The sequence below is a fragment of the Mobula hypostoma genome, chromosome 5 (assembly GCF_963921235.1).
Source record: "Mobula hypostoma chromosome 5, sMobHyp1.1, whole genome shotgun sequence".
In the NCBI taxonomy this organism is placed as follows: Eukaryota; Metazoa; Chordata; class Chondrichthyes; order Myliobatiformes; family Myliobatidae; genus Mobula; species Mobula hypostoma.
Genome location: NC_086101.1, coordinates 105,841,781 through 105,854,146, shown reverse-complemented (window position 1 = coordinate 105,854,146; position 12,366 = coordinate 105,841,781). Strand labels below are relative to the sequence as shown.

The 12,366-nt window shown below is 44.4% G+C and overlaps 1 protein-coding gene across 1 annotated transcript in view; it reads left to right on the top strand.

Annotated features, from left to right (window-relative positions):
- Nucleotides 1-12,366, top strand: part of dnah2 (dynein, axonemal, heavy chain 2) — a 503,144-nt gene that overhangs the window by 473,637 nt on the left and 17,141 nt on the right. Inside the window, exon 81 of the mRNA XM_063048700.1 lies at nt 1,033-1,217. Coding sequence (XP_062904770.1) covers nt 1,033-1,217 — 185 coding nt within the window. The remainder of the gene's footprint in view (nt 1-1,032; nt 1,218-12,366) is intronic.

Genomic DNA, 12,366 nt, shown 5'->3' with positions numbered 1-12,366 from the left:
CACCACCATTCAGGGCCCCAAATGGCCCTTCCAGGTAAGGCGACACTTCACCTGTGAGTCAGTCAGGGTCACCTACGGTATCTGGTTCTCTTCATTTGTGAGATCTGACATGGATTTGCGACACTTCATTGCGCCCCTTTGCTCTGTCTGCCACAAAAGGCAGGATCTCCCAGTGGCCACCCACTTCAACCGGACTTTCCATTCCAATTCTGATGTATTTGCCCACGACCTCCTCTACTACTATGCTGAGGACACACTCACTTTCTTCACATTCCGTCTGGATAGTCTCCAACCTGATGTCATGAACTCTGATTTCTCCAACTTCCAGTAATTTCTGCTCCTACCCCTTCTCTCTTTTTCTGATCCCCCTCTCTGTCCCTTTCTCCCCTGGTCCACTCTCCTCTCCTATCAGATTCCTCCTTCTTCAACCCTTTACCTCTTCCACCTATCCCCTCCCAGCTTCTTATTCATTCCACCTACCTTACTCCTCACCTATCACCTGCCAGTTTGAACTCCTCCCCCTCTCCACACCACCTTATTCCGGCTTCTGCCCCCTTCTTTTCCACTCCTGATGAAGGGTCTTGGCCAAAAATGTTGGCCTTTTATTCCCCTTCATAGATGCTGTCTGACCTAAATTCCTCCAGTATTTTGTGCATATTAAAAGACATTTAGAACATATAACTCTAATACATTATGGGACCTTTGATGCACAATGTTGTGCAGACATTTTAATCTACTCTAAGATCAATCTAACTCATCCCTCCAACATAGCCCTCCATTTTTCTGCCATCCATGTGCCTATTTGAGTTCCTGGCATATGGCCAGGTAGTTCAGTAGGAAAGGCATGGGTGGGGTGTGGGGATGGTGGTGGTGGGTTCTGGATTCTGATCTAATATAGCTATGGAGTTAACATCGACAGGCATCACCACATGGAAGAGATGGGCTAAAGTATAGTTCTAACTCTAGTACAAGGTTTGTAAGTCTGCTTCAAATACCAGTTTGAAACCCAGCCCTGCTCTCTCTCTGCTACAGGTGTCTGAAAACCTCCTGAGCATTTACCTGGACGAATATGATACTACCCCCTGGGATGCCCTCAAGTACCTGATTGCAGGTGTGAATTACGGGGGACATGTGACAGACGACTGGGACCGTCGCCTCCTCACCACCTACATCAACGACTTTTTCTGTGACAAAGCCATCACCACCAATTACTACAAGTAAGCTGTGTCTCTGCCCTGCTTCAACTACTGCTGAGACAGATCCGTCCACGGGCGGGAAGACTTTTGGGGCAATGCCTCAACATAAAACCGAGAACATCAAACAGTAGAGCACAGCATAGATCCTTTAGCCCATGATGTTCTGGCGACCTTTTTAACCCACTCTAAGGTCAATCTAACCCTTCCCTCCCACGCATAGCCCTCTATTTTTCCCTAATGCAAGTGTCTAAGAATTCCTTAAATGCCCCGAATATACAGAGCCCATAAAAAGTATTCACCCCCCCTCCCCTTGGACGTTTTCGTGGTTTATTGTTTTACAACATTGAAACACAGTTGATTTAATTTGGGTTTTTTTGACACTGATCAACAGAGAAACTCTTATATGTCAACGTGAAAACAGATCTCTACAAAGTGATCTAATGATCTAAATTAACTAAAAAATATAAAACACAAAATTATTGATTGCGCAAACACAAGGAAATCTGCAGATGCTGGAAATTCAAGCAACACACATAAAAGGTGCTGGTGAATGCAGCAGGCCAGGCAGCATCTCTAGGAAGAAGTGCAGTCGACGTTTCAGGCCGAGACCCTTCATCAGGACTAACTGAAGGAAGAGTTAGTAAGAGATTTGAAAGTGGGAGGGGGAGGGGTTAGATCCAAAATGATAGGAGAAGACGGGGGGGGGGGGGGGATGGAGCCAAGAGCTGGACAGGTGATTGGCAAAAGGGATATGACAGGATGGGCAAGGGGTATAGTGAGAGGTACAGAGGGAGAGAAAAGAAGAGAGAGAGAAAGAAAATGAAAAAAAAAGAATAAATTTTTAATAATAATAAAAAATAAATAAGTAACAGATGGGGTACAAAGGGGAGGTGGGACATTAGCGGAAGTTAGAGAAGTCAATGTTCATGCCATCAGGTTGGAGGCTACCCAGACGGAATATAAGGTGTTACATAGAAACATAGAAACATAGAAAATAGGTGCAGGAGTAGGCCATTCGGCCCTTCGAGCCTGCACCGCCATTTATTATGATCATGGCTGATCATCCAACTCAGAACCCCGCCCCAGCCTTCCCTCCATACCCCGTGACCCCCGTAGCCACAAGGGCCATATCTAACTCCCTCTTAAATATAGCCAATGAATTGGCCTCAACTGTTTCCTGTGGCAGAGAATTCCACAGATTCACCACTCTCTGTGTGAAGAAGTTTTTCCTAATCTCGGTCCTAAAAGGCTTCCCCTCTATCCTCAAACTGTGACCCCTCGTTCTGGACTTCCCCAACATCGGGAAGCCTGCATCCAGCCTGTCCAATCCCTTTAGGATCTTATACGTTTCAATCAGATCCCCCCAAAATCTTCTAAATTCCAACGAGTACAAGCCCAGTTCATTCAGTCTTTCTTTATATGAAAGTCCTGCCATCCCAGGAATCAATCTGGTGAACCTTCTTTGTACTCCCTCTATGGCAAGGATATCTTTCCTCAGATTAGGGGACCAAAACTGCACACAATACTCCAGGTGTGGTCTCACCAAGGCCTTGTACAACTGCAGTAGTACCTCCCTGCTCCTGTACTCGAATCCTCTCGCTATAAATGCCAGCATACCATTCGCCTTTTTCACTGCCTGCTGTACCTGCATGCCCACTTTCAATGACTGGTGTATAATGACACTAGTTACATCCTCAAAAAATTCTATGAGATTCGTCAGACATGATTTTCCTTTCACAAATCCATGCTGACTTTGTCCAATCATTTCACCGCTTTCCAAATGTGCTGTTATCACATCCTTGATAACTGACTCCAGCAGTTTCCCCACCACCGACGTTAGGCTAACCAGTCTATAATTCCCCAGTTTCTCTCTCCCTCCTTTTTTAAAAAGTGGGGTTACATTAGCCACCCTCCAATCCTCAGGAACTAGTCCAGAATCTAACGAGTTTTGAAAAATTATCACTAATGCATCCACTATTTCTTGGGCTACTTCCTTAAGCACTCTAGGATGCAGACCATCTGGCCCTGGGGATTTATCTGCCTTCAATCCCTTCAATTTACTTAACACCACTTCCCTACTAACATGTATTTCGCTCAGTTCCTCCATCTCACTGGACCCTCTGTCCCCTACTATTTCTGGAAGATTATTTATGTCCTCCTTAGTGAAGACAGAACCAAAGTAATTATTCAATTGGTCTGCCATGTCCTTGCTCCCCATAATCAATTCACCTGTTTCTGTCTGCAGGGGACCTACATTTGTCTTTACCAGTCTTTTCCTTTTTACATATCTATAAAAGCTTTTACAGTCCGTTTTTATGTTCCCTGCCAGTTTTCTCTCATAATCTTTTTTCCCCTTCCTAATTAAGCCCTTTGTCCTCCTCTGCTGAACTCTGAAGTTCTCCCAGTCCTCAGGTGAGCCACTTTCTCTGGCTAATTTGTATGCTTCTTCTTTGGAATTGATACTATCCCTAATTTCTCTTGTCAGCCACGGGTGCACTACCTTCCTTGATTTATTCTTTTGCCAAACTGGGATGAACAATTGTTGTAGTTCATCCATGCAACCTTTAAATGCTTGCCATTGCATATCCACCGTCAATCCTTTAAGTGTCATTTGCCAGTGTTGTTTAAGTGTTGTTCCTCCAACCTGAGTGTGGCTTCATCTTTACAGTAGAGGAGGCCGTGGATGGACATGTCAGAATGGGAATGGGACGTGGAATTAAAATGTGTGGCCACTGGGAGATCCTGCTTTCTGTGGCGGACAGAGCACAGGTGTTCAGCGAAACGATCTCCCAGCCTGTGTCGGGTCTCGCCAATATACAGAAGGCCACATCGGGAAAACCGGACGCAGTATATCACCCCAGCCAACTCACAGGTGAAGTGTCGCCTCACCTGGAAGGACTGTCTGGGGCCCTGAACGGTGGTAAGGGAGGAAGTGTAAGGGCATGTGTAGCACTTGTTCTGCTTATCGGATAAGTGCCGGGAGGAGAATTGGTGGGAAGGGATGGGGGGGGGGGGGGTAAACGAATGGACAAGGGAGTCACATAGGGAGCGATCCCTGCGGAAAGCAGAGGGGGGGAGGGGAGGGAAAGATGTGCTTAGTGGTGGGATCCTGTTGGAGGTGGCGGAAGTTACGGAGAATAATATGTTGGACCCGGAGGCTGGTGGGGTGGTAGGTGAGGACAAGGGGAACCCTATTCCTAGTGGGGTGGCGGGAGGATGTGGTGAGAGCAGATGTGTGTGAAATGGGGGAGATGCGTCTGAGAGCAGAATTGATGGTGGAGGAAGGGAAGCCTCTTTCCTTAAAAAAGGAGGACATCGCCTTCATCCTGAAATGAAAAGCCTCATCCTGAGAGCAGATGCAGTGGAGATGGAGGAATTGCGAGAAGGGGATGGCATTTTGCAAGAGACAGGGTGGGAAGAGGAATAGTCCAGGTAGCTGTGAGGCTCCGTAGGCTTATAGTAGACATCAGTAGATAAGCTGTCTCCAGAGATAGAGACAGAAAGATCAAGAAAGGGGAAGGAGGTGTCGGAAATGGACCAGGTAAACTTGAGGGCAGGGTGAAAGTTGGAAGCAAAGTTAATGAAGTCAACGAGCTCAGCATTCGTGCAGGAAGCAGCGCCAATAAGTCGGCTGGGGTGATATACTGCATCCGGTGCTCCCAATGCAGCCTTCTATATATTGGTGAGACCTGACGCAGACTGGGAGATTGTTTCGCTGAACACCTACGCTCTGTCTGCCAGAGAAAGCAAGATCTCCCAGTGGCCACACATTTTAATTCCAAGTTCCATTCCCATTCTGATATGTCTATCCACGGCCTCCCCTACTGTCAAGATGAAACCACACTCAGGTTGGAGGAACAACACCTTATATTCCGTCTGGGTAGCCTCCAACCTGATGGCATGAACATTGACTTCTCTAACTTCCATTAATGCCCCACCTCCCCCTCGTACCCCATCCCTTATTTATTATTATCAAATTTTCTCTCTCTCTCTCTCTCCTTTTTCTCCCTCTGTCCCTCTGACTATACCCCTTGCCCATCCTCTGGGTTTTCCTCCTTCCCCCTTTTCTTTCTCCCTAGTCTTCCTGTCCCATGATCCTCTCATATCCCTTTTGCCAATCAACTTTCCAGCTCTTGGCTCCATCCCTCCCCCTCCTGTCTTCTCCTATCATTTCAGATCTCCCCCCCCCCCCACCACTTTCAAATCGCTTACTAGCTCTTCCTTCAGTTAGTCCTGACGAAGGGTCTTGGGCCGAAACGTCAACTGTACCTCTTCCTATAGATGCTGCCTGGCCTGCTGCGTTCACCAGCATTTTTTATAATTGATTGCGTAAGTATTCAGCCCCCCCCCTTTAATATGACACATGAAATCATCACTGGTGCAGCCAAATGGTTTTAGAAGTCATATCATTAGCTAAATGGAGATCTGTGTGCAGTCAGGGCGTTTCAACTGACTGTAGTAAAAATATACCTGTATCTGGAAGGTCCAACTGCTGGTGAGTCAGTATCCTGGCAAAATCTACATCATAATGACAAAAGAACCCTCCAAGAACAAGTCGGGAGATGGATCCAAGAATATTTCCAGGTTACAGAATATCCCTTGGCATACAGTTAAGTTAATCATCAAGAAATGAAAAGAATATAGCACAGCTGTAAATCGGCCTAGTGCAGGCTGTCCTCAAAAACTGAGAAGGGGAGTAGTGAGGGAGGCCACCAAAAGACCTATGACAACTCTGGAGAAGTTACAAGCTTCAGTGGCTGAGATGGGAGAGACAGTGCATACAATAACTATTGCCTGGGTGCTTCACCAGTCACAGCTTCATGGGAGAGTGGCAAAGAAAAAGCCACTGTTAAAAAAAACTCGATTGAAATCTCAGTCAGAGTTTGCCAGAAGGCAAGTGGGAGATTCTGAAGTCAGCTGGAAGAAGGTTCTGCGGTTTGATGAAACCAAAATTGAGCTTTTTGGCTATCAGACTAAACACTACGTCTGGTATAAGCTAACCACTACACATCATCAAAAACACGCCATCCCTACTGTGAAACATGGTGGTGGCTGCATCATGCTGTGGGGATGCTTCACTGCAGCAGGCCCTGGAAGGCTTGTGATGGTAGAGGGTAAAATGAATGCAGCAAAATACAGGGAAACCCTGATACAGTCGGCAAGAGAACTATGACTTGGGAGAAGATTCGTTTTCCAGCAAGACAATAACCCCAAACATAAAATCAAAGCTACACAGGAATGACTTAAAAACAAAAAAGTTAATGTCTGGAGTGGCCAAGTCAGAGTCCAGTCCTCAATCCAATTGTGAATTTGGGGCTGGACTTGAAGTTCACTCACGATCCCCATGCAATCTGACAGAGCTTGAGCAGCTTCATAAAGAAGAATGGGGAAAAATTGCAGTGTCCAGATGTGCAAAGCTGATAGAGATCTATCCACACAGGCTCAAGGCTGTAATTGCTGCCAAAGGGGCATCTACTAAATACTGACTTGAAAGGGGTGAACAGTTATGCAATCATTATTTTGTGTTTTATATTTGTAATTAATTTTGATCATTTTGTCGAGATCTGTTTTCACTTTGACATGAGTCTTTTTCCATTGATCAGTGTCAAAATAAATTCCACAGCTTCACCATCTTCTAGCTAAAGAAATTTCTTCTCATCTCTCCATTTTGAAACTGTGCCTTCTGGCCTAGATTCCCCCCACTATAGGAAACATCCTCTCCACATCCAATCTATCTCAGCCTTCCAATATTTGATAGGTTTCAATGAGATTCCCCTAATTTTTCTAAATCCCAGGATGTACATTTCCAGAACCATCAAACGCAACTCATATGTTTACCTTTTTCTTCCCAGAATCATTCTGGTGAACCTCCTCTGGACCCTCTCCAATGCCGGCACATCTTTTCATAGATAAGGGGCCCAAAGCTGCTCACAATACTCCAAGCTCAGTCTGACCAATACCTTATAAAGCCTCAGCATTACATCCTTGCTCTTATATTCTAGTCTTCTTGAAATGAATGCTAACATCGCATTTGCCTTCCTTACTGCCGACTTAACCTACAAGCTAATCTTTAGGGAATCCTGCATAAGGACTCCAAAGTTCCTTTGCACCTCCTATTTTTAATTTTCTCCCAGTTTAGAAAATAGTCTACGCCTTTATTCCTTCGACCAGAGTGCATGGCCATACGCTTCCCTGCACTACATTCCATCTGCCATTTCATTGTCATTCTCCAAATTGGTCCAAGACCTTGTCTGGACTCCCTGCTTCCTCAACACTAGTCTCATAGATCTTAGAAAAGTACAGCACAGAAACAGGCCCTTTGGCCCATCTAGTCTGTGCCAAGCCATTTAAACTGCCTACTTCCATTGACCTGCACTGGGACCATAACCCTCCATACCCCTAGCATCTATATATCTACCCAAACTTCTCTTATATGTTGAAATTGAGATTGCATGCTCATTTCATACTCTCACAATGGTCTAAGTGAAGAAGTTTCCCCTCATGTCCCCCTTAAACTTCTCATCTTTACCAATTAACCTACGACCTCTGATTGTAGTCCCACCCAGCCTCAGCGGAAAAAGCCTGCTTGCATTTACCCTATCTATACCCTTCATAATTTTGTATACCTCTATCAAATCTCCCCTCAATCTTCTACATTCCAAGGAATAAAGTTCTAACGTAAACCATAAGACCACAAGACATAGGAGCAGAATTAGGCCATTCAGCCCATCGAGTCTGCTCTGCCATTCCATCATGGCTGATCCCGGATCCCACTCAACCCCATACACCTGACTTCTTGCCACATTCTTTGACACCCTGACCAATCAGAAAACTATCAAATTCCACTTTAAATATACCCACAGACTTGGCCTCCACCACAGCCTGTGACAGAGCATTCCACAGATTTCCTACTCTCTGGCTAAAAAATGTCCTCCTTACCTCTGTTCTGAAAGGTCACCCCTCAATTCTGAGGCTGTGCCCTCTAGTTCTGGATATCTCCACCATAGGAAACATCTTCTCCACATCTAACCAACACACATCAAAGTTGCTGGTGAACGCAGCAGGCCAGGCAGCATCTGTAGGAAGAGGTGCAGTCAACGTTTCAGGCCGAGACCCTCTTCCTACAGATGCTGCCTGGCCTGCTGCGTTCACCAGTAACTTTGATGTGTGTTGCTTGAATTTCCAGCATCTGCAGAATTCCTGTTGTTTCCTCTCCACATCCACCTTGTCTAGTCATTTCAACATTCGGTAGATTTCAATGAGATCCCCCTGCATTCTTCTAAATTCCAGTGAGTACAGGCCCAAAGCTGCCAAAAGTTCCCCATATGTTAACCCCTTCATTCCCAGAATCATCCCCATGAACCTCCCCTGGACTCTCTCCAATGACAACATATCCTTTCTGAGATATGGGGCCCAAAACAGTTGACAATACTCCAAGTGCAGCCTGACTAGTGTCTTATGGAGGCTCAGCATTATTTCCCTGCTTTTATATTCTATTCCCCTTGAAATAAATGCCAACATTGCATTTCTCTTGTTTACCACAGACTCAACCTGTATATTAACCTTCTGGGAGTCTTGCGCAAAAACTCCTAGGTCTCTCTCCTCATTTAGTCCACACCATTGCTCCTTTTACCAAAATGCATTATCATACATTTCCCAACACTGTATTCCATCTGCCACTTTTTTGTCCATTCTTCTAATTTGCCTAAGTCTTGCTGCAGTCGCATTGCTTCCTCAGCATTACCTACCCCTCCACCTATCCTCATATCATCTGCAAGCTTTGTCATGAAGCCATCAATTCCACAATCTTAATCATTGACAAACAATGGGAAAAATAGTGGTCCCATTACTGACCCCTGAAGAACACCACTAGTCACTGGCAGCCAACCAGAAAAGGACCTTTTTATTCCAATTTGCTGCCTTCTGCCCGTCAGCCATTCCTCGATCCATGCCAGTATTTTTCCTGTACTGCCATGGGATTTTATCTTGTTAGGCAGCCTCATGTGTGGTACCTTATCAAGCACCTTCTGAAAATCCAAGTACATGACATCCACTGCCTCTCCTTTGTCCACCCTGCTTGTTACTTCAGAATCAGAATCAGGTTTATTATCACCAGCATGTGTCATGAAATTTGTTAGCTCAGCAGCAGTTCAATGCAATACGTAATATAGAAGGAAAAAAAAACAAAATAAAATCATAATAATAAATAAATAAATACTTCCTTGAAGAATTCTAATAGCAGACATCCCACCCTGCAAAAACTCATTTCAGGGAGGTAGTACCATCAATTTGCGGGAGACTTCCAGGAGAGGTGGGATGTCTGCAATAGAGTAGCTCCTTAGCAGCTGGCCAGCTAGTTTAAATAATGTTAGCTATGCTAATAAATGAATGACACCTGTTAAACTCACCTCAACATGTCTTTTACAGTCTTAACCCACCACGGGTAATAGAAAAGTCACTGTTGCAAACAGTGCAGCGAGCAACACTCATTATTTTGACCCCTATTAGTGTAGTCTGGGGTGACGTACGTTTTATATTTTTATTTGGAACACTCTGCAATGGCGTGCTCTCGCTCACGCTCTCTCTCTCTCTCCCTCTCTCACTTGCTTTCTCTCTTGCTCGCTCTCTCTCCCTCTCTCACTTGCTTTCTCGCTCGCTTGCTCTCAAAAAAATTGATTTCCGTGATATTGTATATAATTTGTGGGCATCAGGGAGCCACTATTAATATGCGGGAGATTCCCGGAAGTTCCGGGAGAGGTGGGATGACTGTAATAGATTTGTCAGGCAAGATTTCCCTTTACAGAAACTGTGCTGCCTTTGACTTATTTTATCATTCGCCTCCAAGTATCCTCAAACCTCATCCTTAATAATAGACTCCAACACTTTCCCAACCTCTGAGGTTAGGCTAACTGGGCTATAATTTCTTTTCTTTTGCCTTCCTCCCTTCTTAAAGAGTGGAGTGACATTTGCAATCTTCCAGTCCTCCGGGACCATGCCAGGATCAAGTGATTCTTGAAAGATCATGACCAATGTATCCATTATCTCTTCAGCAACCTCTCTCAGGACTCTGGGATGTAGTTCATCTGGTCCAAGTGACTTATCCACCTTAAGACCTTTGAGTTTGCCTAGCACTTTATCCTTTGTAATAGCAATGGCACTCACTCCTGCTCCCCAACACTCATGGACCTCTGACACACTGCTAGTGTCGTCCACAGTGAAATAGATGCAAAGTACCCATTACGTTCATCTGCCATTTCTTTGTCCCACATTACTACCTCACCAGCATCATTTTCTAGTGGTCCAATATCAACTCTTACCTCCCTTTTATTTTATATATAACTGAAAAACTTTTAATATCCTGCATTATATTATTGACTAGTTTGCCCTCATATTTCATCTTTTCCCTTATGGCTTTTTTAGTTGCCATTTATTGGATTTTAAAAGCTTCCCAATCATCAAACTTCCCACTCACTTTTGTTACCTTATATGCCCTTTCCTTGGATTTTATGCAATCCTTAACTTCCCTTGCCATTTGAGAACTACTTCTGTGGGAATTATCTATCCTGTGCTTTGTGAACTATTTCCAGAAACTTCAGCTACCTCTGTTTTGCTGTCATCCCCACCAGTATCTTCCCCTAATCCACCTGGGCAACTTACTCTCTCATGCCTCTGTAATTCCCTTTATTCCATTACGATACTGATGTGACTTATGCTTCTCTCTCTGAATTTGCAGCATGAATTCAATCATATGATCATTACCTCCTAAGTGTTCCTTTACATTAAGCTCCCCAATATCATCTGGATTATTATACAACACCCAATCTAAGATAGTCTTTCCCCTAGTAAGCACCAACACAAGCTGTTGTAAAGTTGTTTGGAGGCATTTAACAAATTCCCTCTCTTGTGATCTTGTGATTGTGATTTTCGCAATCCCTCTGCATGTTGAAGTCCTCCTTTACAATTGTGACATTACCTTTATGACATGTCCTTTCCAGCTCCCTTTGCGATCTCAACACCACATCTTGGCTTCTATTTTTAGGCCTATATATGATTCCCTTAATGTTTTTTTACCCTTGCAGTTTCTTAACTCCACCCACAAAGATTCAACATTCTCTGACCCTATGTCACCTCTTTCTAAAGATGGAATTCCATTCTTACCAACAGAGCCATACCACCGCCTATGCCTTCCTGCCTGTCCTTTTGATACAAATTATATCCTTTGATGTTAGGCTCCCAACTATGATCTTCTTTCAGCCACGCCTCAGTGATACCCTCAAATCATACGGACCAATTGCTAAAAGATCATTAGTGATGCCTCCACAATCTCTTTAGCTACCTCTTTCTGAATCAGAGATGTAGTCCATCTGGTCCAGGTGACTTACCTATCAGACCTTTCAGCTTCCCAAGCACCTTTTCCTTACTAATAGCAACTTCACATGCTTCTGACTCCTGTCATTCTCAAACCTTTGGTATACTGCTAGTGTCTTCCATGGTGAAGGCTGACGCAAAATACTTATTAAGTATTAGTTATTAAATATTATGTACTTAAGTGTTGTTATTCCCTTCATGCTGGTGAGGGACTTGATGAAGGGACAGAGTCCACGCTGTTTGGGATGCTTTCTACAGAAACAGAGCATTAAAGCATGCGAAATGTTACTTTTCTCTGGTCTATGCCATTCATATGGTCACACAGCACAGAAACAAGCCTTTTGGCCCAAATGGTCCATATAAACCACGATGCCCGCTCAACCTGGTCACATTTGCCTACATTTGGCCATTATCCTTCTAACTCTTTCCTATCCATGTACCTGTCCAACATCTTTGAAAAATGTTATTGTAGCTGCCTCAACCACTTCCTCCATATATTCACCCAATGTGTGAAAAACAAAAGTTGCCCCTGAAGTTTCTCTCTTGAATCTCTACCCCCTTATCTTAACCATATGCCTTCTAGTTCTTGATAACCCATTAAAAAAAAGACAGTGCATTCTCTCTGTCTATGCCCCTCGTGATTTTACACATCTCTGAGATCACCCCTCAGTCTCCAAATGTAACATGGTAATGTTCTTACAGTGCCAGCGATTACCAACGGGGTTCAATTCTCACCGCTATCTGTAAACAGCTTGTACATTCTCCCCATGCTGGCATGGATTCCCTCCAGTTTCCTCGCACT